Below are 15,885 nucleotides of genomic sequence, written 5' to 3'. Positions count from 1 at the left end.
CGCTGACAACTCGGCCGAGCTAAACTCTTGATTTGTAAAGGGGGCTTAAGACATTGTTAGGACAAGTCATTTTTTTGCCTGGTGTAAACCGGCCCTAAGAGCAGGGTGTGGAAAGGTGGGTGTGTCCGGGCGTGGCTACTCTACCTTGGGAGGGAGACTGAGGATGGGGCGCAGGGGGATGAGAGAGAAAGCCTGGAGGAGAGCCAGCGACAGCTGTGGAGGAAAGGCCACCGAGCAACATCAATCACAGGTGCAGGAAAATATCATCACACAGGTAGCAAGATCATCGTGAAATGACTAACCCTAGTTCACCTTCATCCGGTGGGTAACCTATATCCGTTGCTTCAAAACTTTTGAAAACAGTGTATTTGGGGATAGCACATTGACAGACGTATTTTAGGATAATTCAGGATATTGCAGTTCAAAACTACCACCTGTCGACTTGATATGCCTACATACCGTTTTTAAAAACAATGGATATACTACGGATAAAGGTGAACTAGCGTTACATGAAGCCATGAAAAAGGCAGTATCATAGAATAGTGCAATCATTGTCTAAATATAGTGAATAATTTCATCAGGTTGGCAGCTACGGAGGAAAGGCCACCGAGCAACAGTCTTCAGTCAAACACATGTGCAGGAAAATATCATCACACAGCCAGCAGGATATAACCATGAAAAGACTATATAGCACATGAAGTCATGAAAAAGGCAGTATAGTAGTGCGATCATTGAGAAAGTATAATGAATAATTTCATTGGATTGGAAAATGACTGGATAGCAACTTTCACAACCAGGATCTACATAGCCTGGGCACCATGCAGGTAGAAGTTTGCTCCTATGTTTGTTTCTGCTACACATTTGGAGAACTGTATATTCAAATCTTTTGGTGGTGACGTTAGTTAATGAGTGGATTAAGGAATGGATTCTAGCAATCAGATGCTGGGATACAGCAATCAGTTAACCATTTCAAGTTTCTTGGTTAGAAGAAGCAAACATAGGAGCAAGCTACTACCCGGACGGGACCAATCAGAGCCCTCGTACAAATACAAACCCTGGAACTTCAAACAATTTTTCTTTCATGAAATTATTTTATAATGTCTATCTACATGTATTTGATTATCTACTGTCATTTAACACATTAGCTGAAGGATTTACAATCACCTTGGCAAAATGGAGACCAAAACGTGGTGCATACAAAGCTTGCATTTCTTAAAGGTTAATAACATAGAGAAACAAGAGAGCAATGGCAGCAAAGAAATACTCAAGGTATACAGCATTGTAGTGGGAGGGATCACTAAGACATCATGTGTCATGTGCATTCTTACGAGTACACTAGCAGAGAGAACCTCATATATATCGTAAAGTCAGATCAACTGTTCAATCAACAAAGTCTGGTAGAGGCTAAACATGTAGAGTCTACTCCGATCTTCCAAAATCCACACGCACCTTGAACGACCTGTGTTCCTGCTCGGTGGGACTGATACTGTCAGACTTGCAGTGTGACACTTGTTTTCAGTGTTACCGGTGGACTTATTCAAGTTAGAAATATTCCCATCTGCCACTCTCCAATAGCTTTTGCAACGTACACGTAAGACAGGAATACCTAGGATGCACACGCACCTTGAACGACCTGTGTTCCTGTTCGGTGGGACTGACGCTGTCAGACTTGCTGTGTGACAACTGCTGTCTGTACCCGCTGCCAGGCTCCTTTCGAGTTAGAAATATTCCTAGCTGCCACTCCCCGATAGCTTTTACAATTGTAAGACAAGAAAACAAGATGTAGACGTACCTTGAACGACCTGTGTTCCTGTTCGGTGGGACTGACGCTGTCAGACTTGCTGTGTGACAGCTGCTGTCTGTCACCACTGGCCCCTCCCACCCTGCTGGGCAGGTCGGGTGAACTGCTGCTCTGCTGTTCTGCATCGTTCAGGGTGGAGACGGGGTAACGCTTCTTAAAGGAACCTAGCAGGGAATGATCAAGTTAACTTATTAGTTTAAAATATTAATCCTCCCTCTAAATTTTGGCACACAAGGATGGCGACCATCTTCTTTTCTATAGGCCTTGGGCTACACAAACCACTACAGCAGGGGACTAGTCCACTTGCAGTGAACATGTATCTATAGGGGCAGTGGCTATGTCTATTTTCCATAGAACTTGAACCACACAGGCTACTACAGCAGGGTACTAGTCCACTGGCAGTGGTGTATATACAAGGGGCAGTACCCATCTTCTTTTATATGGCCCTTGTGCCACACAGACCAATACATTGTACAGCGGGGGACTAGTCCACAGATAGCGATGTGTGTTCAACTCCCATACTCTTTCTCAGTATGTGCTCAGTGCCAAGCAGCAAAACAAGTCTGTGCCTTTTTTTAAAAGTCTAGTATAAACCTTCCTTATGCAAGCCAACCACTCTACCCCCTTGGCCATCAATGTACCAGCAGAAAAGAATGGCAATGGTTTTATCAAGATTTAAAAATGAAAGATCTACATTGGATTTGCAATCTAGGAGATGAGATTCGTACAACATTTGTACACTGTATATCTATTGTGCCACCATGAAGACTAAAAACCTTTGAAGCGTACAACTACAAGGCCAATTGAAATTAAAAGATTGTACAGTATCAAGTCATTGAAACCTTTTTTATCCAACAATTTAACTTCGCTAAGCAAACCCGAGCTGAATGTGGCCTAACTTTTTTTATCCTATCCAGACACCCTGCATTTCAGCTTTTTAAGTCATTCCTTAAACAGCCATGTACCTTTATGTAGAACGTATTCCCAATAATGTCCTGTAAATAAGGTAACAAGGCAACTTAACTCTGATGAACTTGTTATGAGACAACAACTTGTATAAGAACAGCAGGGACCAAGAAATCAGAGATCTAATACTACCCATATACCAAAATTCATTACAATTCATAAAAGAATCTTGAGTTACTAGGTGCAATTGCATAATCTAACTAGTATTTATCTAAGGTGCTGGACAAATTTTATTTATTATTATTATCATCATCATTATTATTAGTATTATTTTTCATTATTCCAACTACTAGACTACCGGTAAGTACTCTTTTTGCAGCCAGCGGCTGAAATGCGAGGAGCATACAATTGGTGGGATAAGTCGCATGGTGCGGCTGCCATCTGGCAATAACTCAGGTGCTAAATACGACAGTAAATGACCCAGGTGCAGCCATTGGACTGTAAGTTTTGAGCTTGTTGACAAGTGATGTTTTATAGTCCATTATAGATGATTTGTATGTCATCCTACACCATGTATATAATTATATTTATGTTCTTTTTTTTGTTTTCATTCCTATCCTTTATGAACTTAGAAAATTGTTACTGATAAGTATCCTGTCCAAATCCATATGTATTGTCTCTGTGTTTGTCAGCAGGGCTAGCCCTTTGTAATAGCCATAGGCTAGTTGGGCAGCCTTGGCTGTGTGTCCTGAACAGCCAAACCAATAAATAAATAAATAAATAAGTTTTGAGCTTGAACCACTCACAACCCTAGATAGTTAGACAGAAGTTGATACTGTAACACACCTCTTCCGCCGTTGGTCGACTCCTCCTTCGTGTCGAACCCTCCGAAGGTCTTGTTCCGTTTGGGTAAGACGGGTGAGAGGTGGGACCCACTGCCGTGCTCCCCTACACTGCTGACACTGCGACTGAGATGGCCACCAGGGCCGTACAGCGTGTTCTTCAGATTCTCAGCTGTCAATACAAAACATCATTGTTTGACTTTTCACTTTAAATTACATCAAGTTGTCATTGAGGTATCCCTGTGTTTCAGTACACAACAAACCTAAAATTTTAGGAGAAGATATTATCAAGATATCAAACATTCCTTTCATACCATCTTAATCTCCAATGCTTTACAAGTACAATGGCTGCTATACATGTACTATAGCCATACTGACATGCATGTGAAGTTGTATTTAAAAACAATGAAAAACAGTTTTGTAGGTTTCGATAAGACCCATCAGTCTTCTTTAGCATCATTAGAATGAACAGGCTGAAGGAGTCAATATGTAGCATGTAATTCTGAATCTACTCCTATCTATTTCTAATGGCTAAGACATTTACCTTCTTGAATGGCCGCCTGCAGCCATTTCTTTGCTTGCAGCTCCTCGCCTGTGTCTATGGCCATGGGGTACGTGGGCTTCAACTGGGGAGGAATCACAGTACAGAGAATGAATGTTTTTGTTATCATAGCAACCATGAGAAGAAGAAAGCCTTAGTTACATTAGGCTCATCAGGTTGAATGAAAGACCATTATCCATGGCTTTAGTTGTGAATGACAAAGAATGTTTTGCAAGTTTAGCAACTTTAGAGGGACAACTTAAAGTGAGGACAAGACATCCTATAATCCTCCCATCACTACTGTAACAGTAAAAATTCAGTACATCTGATAAAGTCTGCATGGTTGTTCTTTGTTTGCAATGTCCCATATATAGATACAGATATATCAAATATGTACAACTCTAAGCTTGAATAATGTCCTACCTGTTGGGCAATATCTTCTCTCCCAATCAGCTCCTAGAAAACAGTTATTACATCAATTATAATGCAACAATTGTACAAGGTACAAAGCATGGCATCTACTGGTACATAACTACAGTTCCATATGAGAGGAAACACTGAAGGGTTAATTTCCAACCCCGAGGTATATACAGTATACACAGTACTGACATAATGCCTTCTATAGGTGCTATCGCCAGCGACTAAACCATTGTGTGCATGAGTAAAGCATTTTGGGCCACATTTTCATCATCATCTATCCCCCAGAATAATCCAGTGAGGTGTAGATACATACTAGTACTTTATAAAAGGGTGTACAGGCCTCCCATCAAAGCTTTAACATTAACAACATGACAGACTGAAGAGGTGTAAGAACGTACAGTCAGCCCTGCCAGCGCCTTCATCTTCTCCTGTAGGTGATGGTTGACCTCACGATCTCTGTTGGTCATCTCATCTGTACAAACAAGGTTTAACAGGCTAATTTACATGTATTTTGCTCAAAAGAGATCTAATGGCTAACTGTATCTTTATAGCTGGTATAACCACTCTTCAGTGTAACAAACCAGCTTTGCAGCTGGTTATATTACACTAAACGACTTGTCAAACCTAACCTTTGCACATCTGGCTGTATCTAGAGTGGATGCTCCAACTGTACTTGATGGCAATGGGCAATGAAATCTATGATGATGGTTCTACGAGTGGAAAAAACTCAATATAAACATCAATTCTAGGTTCAACTTGATACACAGCACTTGAGGGCATGACTATTTTCATTTTTCTGAGCAGATACTAGATGTACTTAGACCAAGCAGTGGGTACATGTTTGTCCACCAGTTTATCAGACATTTTGAAGATTTTACTAGAAATTAGACTAGGTACAAGTTTATCAAATGTGATCAAATTATGAGGTGACATGAACTATACCTATGAGCTGGTTCATCTTGGCTGTCCTGGCCTCTGTGATTTTTCTCTCCTCCTCTGTTTCACTCTTCATGCCTTCATCTACAGCAACCAGAAACATCTCAATCAGTTGGATTGTATCAGGTATATGTCAGCAAAGAACACAACTTTAGATCATACAAACTCTTTTTATTTATCTTTTTATGTCTATCTTTATTCCAGACCTTTATCTGATTCAACCAAACATACAATATGCTTAAGAAAAAAAGTATGAGCATAAAAGACAATATACAAAATTTATAGTATTACTTAAAATATTACAAACTCCAGCGTGTCAAAGATTGGATAAAGCCATATTGCAAGTTGTTATGCTGATGTTTTTCCTAACTTTTCCTAATATTATGAAGACTTTGATTCTGACAAACACTGATTCAGAATAACATTGTTTATTTCCCTACACTGTATGTTCTTCAATTATAATCATTGTATCTGTTCAAGTTGTTTGTAACAATGTTTCAAACAGTGCATACAGACTACAGAAGCACAGAGATGGTAACAGTTACTGTTCCCGTACCTTCCTCCTCGGGACAGTTGTTGACCGCTTCTCGGACGATCTTCATCCAGGTCTCGCGCTCCTTCCCGTCCACACACATGATCTCGTACATCTCGACTGTGTTTGCTGAGATCAGGAACAGGCTGCGCTCCTCGTTTGCAACTTCTCGCACCAGCAGCTTGAATAGTGGAATTACAGCGGACTGCAATAGACACGGACGCTGTTACTCAGGGCTCAAAATACTCGAAGTATAAAAGAAAAGATAGCAATGGTTCCTGAACAATTTTAGTATGATCCATACTTCCTTAATTCAGAGTGGTGCAGGTAAAATTTGTCTGGTGCAGGTAATTTTCAATGTTACCTGCACCAGTGCAGTGCAAGACTTTAAAAATGGAACATGTTGCTTTCTTTGCTTAGCACTCAGCATTTGGGAAAGAGTATGGAAGTTAAACACACACCACTACCAGTGGACTAGCCCCCTGCTGTAGTGATTGTACAAAGTTGTGTGGCCCAGGGCTACTGAAACAGAGATGGGCACCACCCATGTGACTGACTGACAGTACAACTCAGAACCCCTAACAGTGGCCTCTGCAATGCCGTATCATTTTAAAACTAAAAGCTCAATGAGCCTTTAATAGAAAAGCAATCCTAAAGCCATTTGGATTCTTACCTTTTGGTCCTGCGAGTAGAAGGAATATCTCTGGTTGTTCTCGTGTAGGAAGAGCAGCATGTCAGATAGCACCACGGCTGTCACCTCTGAAACAACACATGACAAGGACAAGTTTAAAACAGCAGGACTGACACAATGCAATGACGCTTAGTCTAGTAATATTCTTCTGATATATACTGATCAATAATTATTGTGAAAGTGAAAAAATGAAAGCAATTTGAACCAATTTAGGTCACTGAAGAACTATTCCTTATCAAGTCGTTACAGAGAAGACAGACGGAATAAATACATTTACAGGTCCATTGTACCAGGGAAATTCCCCCAGCCTTTTTTGATAAATACAATGAATAATGTTCTCTGTCCTATGTTGACTGGGAAGAGGTGAACACAAATAATCTTTACAGTAGTCCCAGTGGGTGACTGAAGAACAGTCCAAACCTCTATGTCCAGAAGCACAAGTTGCTAACCACTAGACTATGCGCGTTACTGATGGTGTATCAAGTTAGATATCTAGGTCAAAATCGTGATGTTACCTTTGACAGTTCCTCTCGCATTCTTCCACCCAACAACTCCTTCATGTATCAGCTTGCGGTGGTTATGGAGCAAGTCATCTCTCTGTGGAAAAATTTTTAAGATGTGTTGGTGTATATGCACTCTAAAGTGTAAACTTCCTGGCATTTATTATAGCAATGCGGACGTCACATGTCTGTAAGGCCTTGTCTAGTATCTTGCATTCTGAGGGAGACTGCAAAAGGACAGTCAAAAATTTGATGCGCTATTTCTTGTTGAAAGTTCTTTTTTTCTGAAATAAAATTCTGTTACAGTAGTGAATCCTAGCCACAAAAAAGTGCTCCAGTTCAGTGGCTTATCTATGGCTCATAGCTGGTAAGTGTTCTTGTATCTTTAGAAGGTCTTAAAAGCTTGGAGGCCACTTAAATGCTTTGAAGCAATTATTACTTGATCAAATACACAGTGGGTTGTATCCTTACCCTGAATTTCCTGCCGTTCTTGAATGTTGCATGACCCTTCTCCAGCTTGTTGTAAATCTCCAGTAGCTTCTGTTGTCTGTTGTAATCATCAACCATCTCATCCACTCTGTTCAACAGGTCCTGGGGTACAGGAGAAGATGGGGATGATGATGAATGAATGAAGAGCATACTATTACATGAAGCACATAATATATACTGGGTGAATGACAGATTAAGCTGGACATGCACACTGTCCAGAAGCCAGACTGATGCCCAAGAAAAGGGCATCCTGTGAAAAGGACTTCGCAACAGACCTGAGTCAGCTTACAGATGTGCACAATGTGGCAGTACCCTACTGACCAATGGTGGCCATAGCAGAAAACCCACTGAGTTAAGTACAATCACAACTGATGAAGAGTTTGCAGATACATATGCTAGCATAAAGAACTCCTTACCACTACTAGTTGTCTTGACTGTTTCAGTGGCTCATGGTCAGGTTTAGATTCTGGAAAGAAGATGATAAGATGTTGTCAAATTAACTACAGAGAGTCAAAAACACCTCAATCCACTGGGTTGATAGTTTTTGTACTTAAAGGCATGACTATTTCTTGTTCTTTTCTGAGCAGGCGTTATTTATCTGGTATTAACATAAATTCTCATAATTCCACCGGGTATCCAAAGACCAAAAGCGCTGGGGGGAAAAAATGAAACATTCAAGACCCCTCAACTGAATGCAGCATATCTAGCTGTCTATAAGGGTGCCTGGTGGAATTATGTGAGATGACATTAGATGCTTGACTGACCTTTGGTTCTCTTGATGATTGCATCAATGACTAGCGGATACTGGGTGATGCGCTGGGACACCAGACGGATGTGCTCGGGAACCCCAAACCTTCTGCACAGGGGGATGTGGCTGCACTTCTACAGGACCAAGGAAAACAACAATTGAAGTATTTAGCTTGAAAATTTCAATTTAAGTTCAACTTAGGGGTTGTAGAAATTGCTTTGAAGCAAAGTTGAAATGTCATTTCCATACACAAAAACTTACCCAAATACTGTAAATGCATTTAAGTTCGCGGGGATTTAATTTCGCGGTAGCGGGAAAAGGGACTTTAGACCATAGACTGCAGTCTAATACCATAATAGAAAAATGTTCGCAGTGGTTTTAAGTTTGCGGTGAAGTGGTCACCGCGAAAACCGCGAACATCAATCCACCACAAACATTTCTGCATTTACAGTATTCAACAGTCCAACTCGAATCTTTGTCAAGGAATAAGCACTCTTCTGTGACGTCACATTATGCAGAACATATTTGACTTGTGACTTGATAATCACAGGGGTGTTGGGTTGCTAGTTCCTTGTAGAGAAAGACTGGAGTTGGACAGTCGACCATTTGAGTGTAGGTAGGGGAGTTGGTAAGACATGGCAAATCTTTCTGCTCTTCTTTCTTTAAATCATTTGGTAGTGGAGTGTGGTAATATGTCCCCCCATACTCTTTCTCTTAAGTGCTAAGTGCTCACCAGAGAAGGCAGCATGTGCCAGTTTTTAAAGTCTTTGGCATGATATGGCTGGGACTGATATATATTTTGTACTTCTGACCTCCTGAATACAAGGCAAACATACTCCTCTAAGCCCACTAGGTTTTAGTCTAGTACATGCAAAAACAGTAACTGGTACTATACATATAGAATACAACACGGTGTATTCCGTATCACCCGAGGGAGGGCTGGGACGGAGGGTGATGCGGAATACACCGTGTTGTATTTTATTTATGTCATACCCACCTAAGAAAACCCATGTTTTGATGCGAAATGCGCCAGAAGTTGAACAAATTTGGTGCCCTCGAGCAAAAAGTGTTGCAACAGCAATGTTCCAACGTCCGAATCAGGTATTCCCATTGCCAACCATGCCACACTCGGCCCGTTCGAAATGGTTCGATTTACTCGAAGAAAGCCTGTGTGATACGCCTTTCGAACCTGTGCGATACGGAAGTTATGGCCCGGTCCGGAACACCCGTATCGAACGTTTTTGCGACACAGGTATGACATAGAGTAGTTTTACAGTAATTATATGTTTAAGGTTTTCTGGACATACCTTGATGAAGTTCTGGAACTTCCTGTCCCTGGTGTACCACTCTTTGTATATGCTGATGGCCTCGGCCTGCTTACTGCACAGCTCACCGTACGCTAGTGTCATGCGCTCACCAAGCTCGTCTTGGAACTGCACAAAACAGGGACAAGATTATGTGTTAGTGGCAAAAAGATTTCAAATTCTTTCAACAACCTTTCATGACATCAAATGGCCAAGTGACATCATGCGCTCCCCCAGCTCGTCTTGGAACTGTAAGGCAGTAACAAGTATCCATGACGGTAAGACACTCAGGCAGGACTCAGGCTTGTAGCTAGCCTGAAATCATTTTCCGTCCCCTCAATTCTGAACCCTATTGAGTGCCCAAGGCGCGACATTACTAGGATGGGGGTTCCTCTGACCCCCTGAAACGCTATTTCCTGCATTTTGAGGTGTAAATTTTGCAGGTAGACAAAACTGTTCAATGGCATCTGTTTTGGTGAAAAATTACACATGGGCAAAATTCCATCAAAAACGGAAGGACAGGTGCTGGCTACAACCCTGGTAGGACTTTTAAAATAAATCAAGTTTATCATCATAGGTATATTCTGACTATCACCATGCATCTACAAAGAATTTGGCCTTACAAAAATCTAACCCCCTATTTAATTGCTGAATTAAGTTTCTTGCCATCCTTTTTAGCTTTGAAGGACAGTCATGAAAGATAGACATCCATGGTTTACGGATGAGAAACGAGATTAACTAATACTGTAAATGCATTTAAGTTCGCGGGGATTTAATTTCGCGGTAGCGGGGAAAAGGACTTTTCGCGGTGGTTTTAATTTCGCGGTAACACCATAGACTGCAGTCTTATACCATAGTAGAAAAATGTTCGCGGTGGTTTTAAGTTCGTGGTGAAGTGGTCACCGCGAAAACCGCGAACATTAATCCACCGCGAACATTTCTGCATTTACAGTAGTATAATGGTATTTGATAAGCTTAAATGATAAATGTTGTCCCAACTCTATGCCATCCCCACCTGTTGGCAGATGACGTCTCCGATCTTCTCCACCACAGGTGACTGCTCCTTCCGCCGGTCCTGGAGGTTCTGTTTGAAGGTCGTGTGAAGGTCGATGATGTCGTCTAGCGCTGGGAAGATCTGGTCGACCACCGTGGGGTCCATACGGAGCTCGAACAACATGCCGTAAGCAAATATCTGCAAACATTGTTTCGTATTGAATATTTATTCATTCCAAAATCCAACGAATCATTACCCTGACCCTCGAGGCAGCACTGCTGATGTTTGAGGGTCAACATACAAGGTGGGCAGCATGCATAGGCAATGGAAATTTACACATTTCTAACATTTATGTAGAAGATGCAAACATTAACAAAATCTGTTTCAGCTTGTTGTTTCTACATGACATTGTATACAATCATCAGACAGAACAAAGTTTCATTAAAAGATATATGTCAGAGTATAATATAGAGTGCATCAATGAAGGTTTGACATCCAGGTAAAATTAAAGATAAGCCAAAAAAGTAGTCACTCAAGGAACTGGATATGATTTTCCAAAATCATATCCAGTTGCTTGAGTAACTGCTTTTTGGCGTATAGAGACTGTAATCTGGCAGAATGTCTGATTGTACTGGTAGAGATCCCTAAGTCAAAGTCTCTGCATGTTGACAGACCAGGATGTCAGAAATAATTTAGGGGAGTCTCCAATTCATAAAAGCCTGAGTTTCAAGTCAATCCATTGACCTAAAGTGACATGAATCAAAGTAGAGAAGTTCTCATTGCCTTAAAAGGGAATATCTTAATGATAATTGAAGTGCTAATTTTGATGGACAGTCAGGATCAATTACAATTATATAGATTCATGAAAAGACTCCTTCTTAAAATAGTTTGTAGGTATGCACGATGACAGTACTTACTCTTTGCATGATTTTCAACGTTTTAAAATGTTGCATTTCTGTGCGCATGAATTCTGAAAGAAAAAAGGTTGTCACGCAAATTAAAGACCTGGGTAACTGTAAAAAAAGTTTGAACAGCTATGAAACATGAAGATGAAGACACTTGTAAATTGATGCAATATAATCTTACACACATCAATGTTTGACATCCTATAATTCCATAATAATTCCACTGAAAGAATATCATCAAAGGGACTCAACTTCAAACTTAGATAATAAACATCCTGCTCTAGATATCAGAGATATTATCTAATAGTATTCATATTTAACAATTGACTTCACAAAACTTTAATCCTTTAAAATGAAAAAAGTATCCTTACCATAGATGGCATTTTGCCTCTTAATGTCCCTCTCAGACAACTTCAGTTTCCTCAAGGTCTGTAATAAGAAAATAACAAACCATAAGAAGCCAAGCAGGAAGCAGTTTTAACAGTTTTAAAATAATCATAGGCTATAGGACCACTGCAGTCAGAAAGGAAACTATGGGAGCTAAAACGGAAGCTCAGAATGAACAGGACAAAGTGAAGAGAGTAGAAGAAAGACTGATTGCAGCTGCAGGGTGTCCAGACCACTGCATCAGCAGAAGAACACAGTGGACTACTACATGTATAGATGATAAAGAAATGATAGCAGACTTGAATACCTTGTTATCAATAGTTTCCCTCCATGTCTCTGGTTCCATCCCCTTAAACAGAAGCTCAGCATCTTCCTGTAGCTCATCCACCCCAGCTGCACCTTAAAACAACACAGTTAGATCAAATACGTAAACTGGCACAGCTACAATACCATAGAAAGTCACTAGGGTGACCTTGACCAAGTTGTGATTTATTTTGATGACACCTACATGTGTGAATATACCAAATATCATCATACAGATCCATAGCTTCTGGAGTTATGATGCCTTCCCACTCACAGATAGCACTGAAAACACACAGCTTTCCAGACAAGGGAATAAGAATAAATTGATTTTGCCACAGGCGTTATGTAACAGCCATATTGGCACAGAGCCATAGCTTAGTGTCCATGATGTAATAGTTTTTCCTTAAGAAAATCCTTTATATGTACAACCCCACAGGTTTGAAGCATTTGAAGATTTCGTATTTATCAGCTATGAGACAGATACATTTTGTATTTCATAAGGCTTTTTATAAATTTACAAGAACAATGTCATAACACGTATTTCTACACTTGTACACCTCTCATATCATACAATCATATTTTAGACACAACTAAATCAAAGTTCTGCAAACCATTTTGCTTTTCACTTTCCAAAAAACAAAGTTTAACTTTGCATTAACACTGCTAACCTGGTGTCAGAAGAGCGTGCCCTACACATCCTTTAAACTTAAAAGAGACGGGGCCCTTATAATACATGTAGATCAAGTAAAATGTCAGTGCCATTACTGCAAACCAGACAATTGTGGAAAGCTCTCACCTTCATCTAGTGACTCCAAAGAGGCCGAAATGGTGGCGTGGATACTAGAGAGGAAACAAGCAACACAGATTAGCATGGAAATTTGTCTGTATTGGTAGTCAACATACAGTAACGTAACATGCTGAGTGAAAACTTTGATCCCAGAAAAGAACTTTGCACACCAAATTTTTGGTTGTCTCCATAGTGTGCATTTTTGTTGCGTGATGGGCCAAAGTTTTAGTGCTAAACAAATTACCCATTTGCACCAAAGACAGTTCACACTTAGCCATGTTCATACTTAAATTTGCACATTTAGGACAAACGTCACCCGCAAGAATACAGATCGGGTATGATATAAAGTTCCCTGTTTGAGGCCAGCCACACCTCGAGCATGATATTGTTCAAGATCCACCACCGTGACTTATAAAAAAAACGAATAACTTAAGGCCCAACTCCGTGTGGGTGGATCAAACCTTACAGTCTAGTCTTATGCATTTACATTTTTCAGTTCAGTTCAGTTCATCCTCAGAAAGGTGAAAAAACTATTGTGTTACATGTAAAGGCAGTTAACATTGTAACATGGCATTCTACATAGTCTACTAAGACTGGACTGCCAATGAAGAAGAAGTTAACATGTTACACAAAACAAACAAATAAACAAACGACTAACTTTGTGATGGAGCCTCCATGGCTGGCGGGACGCCCCATCCGGCTGCCGGCCATGTCCGTGTCCTGGTCCTCTTCACTGATGGGCTTACTGTACAGACAGGGGCAGGGATCAGTTAACACATCACATCATGGCACATTTACATCAGGCTTTTAACTACACACTCACACTTGTGTCTGTCCAGTTAGGGAGGGCACATTGCAATCGGACCAATGCAAGGAATGCACTTGTATTAAAAATGTACACAGTAGCCCAGTACCCTGAACAGTGTCAACTTCAAAAGATATCAAACCAGAATTTCCACTGCAGTGTCGCAAAGGGTCACTGGGGGGCAGAAAATCTTATCATTTCCAGACCTTACACCAAATATCAATAAAATCTACACAGGCATACTCAAGTTAGGTTGCTCATCCACACACACGCGCATACATACAAAAACTACCAAAAAACATAACCGTCTTGGCTCATTCACTCTCACTCAGCCACTCACTCACTCAATCTATCCACCCACCCTGCCACACACACACCAACTGACCCATCCATCCGAGCAAGATCACACACACACATGATCGTATGACCTTGGGACTGGCCCCAGCTAAGGTCAGGTGGACTTACTCTATGGAAGGTTTCCAGAACTGAAGGGGCCAGCTGCCAGAGGGAGGGCAGCAGGAGGAAGGAACAGCGGCTCGTTAGTCAAAACTACCCACTAATCTTTCATAATTGTATGTGGGGCCATGTGGGGCCCTGTATGCCCGTTTACGAAAAGCATTATCAACTGTGTTTTAATAGTAATATTGAAGTAAACATGTGTCACTGACATAAGATAATGGATGGTATCTGAAATGTCTGTTTCCAAAAGCATTTCCAGTTGCTTGAGTGTCTGCTTTTTGGTGTATCTTTATTACCTGGATGCCTAACCTTCATTTACGACTATGTTTCAAATCCCAACTTCTCTTCATCTAGCTGACTGCTGCCTACCCCTGCGTCAGGGAACCCAGCAGCAGTATAATCTAACCATGGATAGTGAGTGAGTGAGTTCCCCCTCGTTGGTATTTACCAACTTGAATATTGAAGTAAATATTATGTATGCTTCATATTTCAATTTTTCTTCATCTCCCCCTGGTAAAATACTGATTACGGCCAAGGTCGACAGAGATTGATCGAAAATTTAGAGGGGTCCCTATAGTTTAATTCACTGTCACAGTAGTGTTAGCATTTACCTATAATGTATTCTACCAAGTTACACAGATGAACTTTCATGTTATGTTCATGTACCTGTTTATGGGTGTCTGGAAGGCGGGTTTGGAGGACATGGTGTTGCCATGGCCGTAGCCCCTCACCATGCCAGCTGGGTTGGGATGACCGGCATACTGTGGGGGGGAGAAGAATTGTAAATCAGCATGTATATACATGTTTTATGTTGGACTGAGTGTATATAGAGATTGTGATCTTTATTTACTAGTTTTACCACATTTGTGGAAGGATTGACATAACTGGTATAACTATCACCCTTTCAAGATGTCAACCCGGAGACCATACCAGACAGTCTAAAAACTAACACAATACTTACTTTGATACACTCCCAGTCATGCCAGAGTCTAGACAATTCTTATGTTACACTGTCTTGCAGTCTACCCCTATTGTTCAATCAAGGGTAGGAGTTTCCATATGAATGCTCTTTCATGAAGATAAACTCTTTAATGCTATATAAATGTTACAAACCTTGCTGAACCTTAAAATATACACCTCAAGAGTGAGTCTGACTTAACACAATGTCTATATGCTAGACCTCTACTAGTATCAAAAGACACCTGTTACCTTAGGTATGCCCCAACCTGATGCAAATGATAACCCACTAACCCTGCCTATTCAAAGCTAACTCCCACACAATTCAGTGGGCATCTTCACATGATTGTGTATCACTCATCATACTATTAGAGTATGAATACCTATCTTTTTCAAAACATGATGATACTAACAAGCAACAGCAATGACAGTGAAAAAACAACTCATCGTCATGAAAGAGCATTGATATGGAAACTTCTACCCTTGCAACTTCTACCCCTTGAAAGAAAAGGACAGTGTATTTTGTAAGAATTGTGTAGACTATGGTATAACTGGTAAGTGCATATTGTAAGAATTGT

The 15,885-nt window shown here is 40.7% G+C and overlaps 1 protein-coding gene across 9 annotated transcripts in view; it reads right to left on the bottom strand.

Moving 5' to 3' along the window:
• Positions 1–15,885, bottom strand: part of LOC118409989 (A-kinase anchor protein 13-like) — a 90,141-nt gene that overhangs the window by 21,188 nt on the left and 53,068 nt on the right. For 7 of the 9 annotated variants that reach the window (XM_035811427.1, XM_035811421.1, XM_035811423.1 and 4 more), the window contains 21 exons: positions 15,017–15,111; positions 13,745–13,831; positions 13,096–13,139; positions 12,304–12,395; positions 11,981–12,038; positions 11,622–11,674; positions 10,726–10,902; positions 9,714–9,839; positions 8,423–8,540; positions 8,075–8,124; positions 7,641–7,760; positions 7,185–7,266; positions 6,652–6,737; positions 6,003–6,183; positions 5,453–5,530; positions 4,909–4,982; positions 4,514–4,546; positions 4,094–4,175; positions 3,554–3,721; positions 1,793–1,965; positions 145–213 (listed from right to left, as the gene is read on the bottom strand). In XM_035811427.1, the coding sequence (XP_035667320.1) occupies positions 145–213; positions 1,793–1,965; positions 3,554–3,721; positions 4,094–4,175; positions 4,514–4,546; positions 4,909–4,982; positions 5,453–5,530; positions 6,003–6,183; positions 6,652–6,737; positions 7,185–7,266; positions 7,641–7,760; positions 8,075–8,124; positions 8,423–8,540; positions 9,714–9,839; positions 10,726–10,902; positions 11,622–11,674; positions 11,981–12,038; positions 12,304–12,395; positions 13,096–13,139; positions 13,745–13,831; positions 15,017–15,111 (2,046 nt within the window). The remainder of the gene's footprint in view (positions 1–144; positions 214–1,792; positions 1,966–3,553; positions 3,722–4,093; positions 4,176–4,513; positions 4,547–4,908; positions 4,983–5,452; positions 5,531–6,002; positions 6,184–6,651; positions 6,738–7,184; positions 7,267–7,640; positions 7,761–8,074; positions 8,125–8,422; positions 8,541–9,713; positions 9,840–10,725; positions 10,903–11,621; positions 11,675–11,980; positions 12,039–12,303; positions 12,396–13,095; positions 13,140–13,744; positions 13,832–15,016; positions 15,112–15,885) is intronic. The other 2 variants (XM_035811422.1, XM_035811424.1) reach the window with 2 other exon arrangements.

This window comes from Branchiostoma floridae, chromosome 2, assembly GCF_000003815.2.
Source record: "Branchiostoma floridae strain S238N-H82 chromosome 2, Bfl_VNyyK, whole genome shotgun sequence".
Lineage (NCBI taxonomy): Eukaryota > Metazoa > Chordata > Leptocardii > Amphioxiformes > Branchiostomatidae > Branchiostoma > Branchiostoma floridae.
The sequence above is the reverse complement of the archived record's forward strand: the minus strand, read 5'-3'. Positions and strand labels throughout refer to the sequence as shown.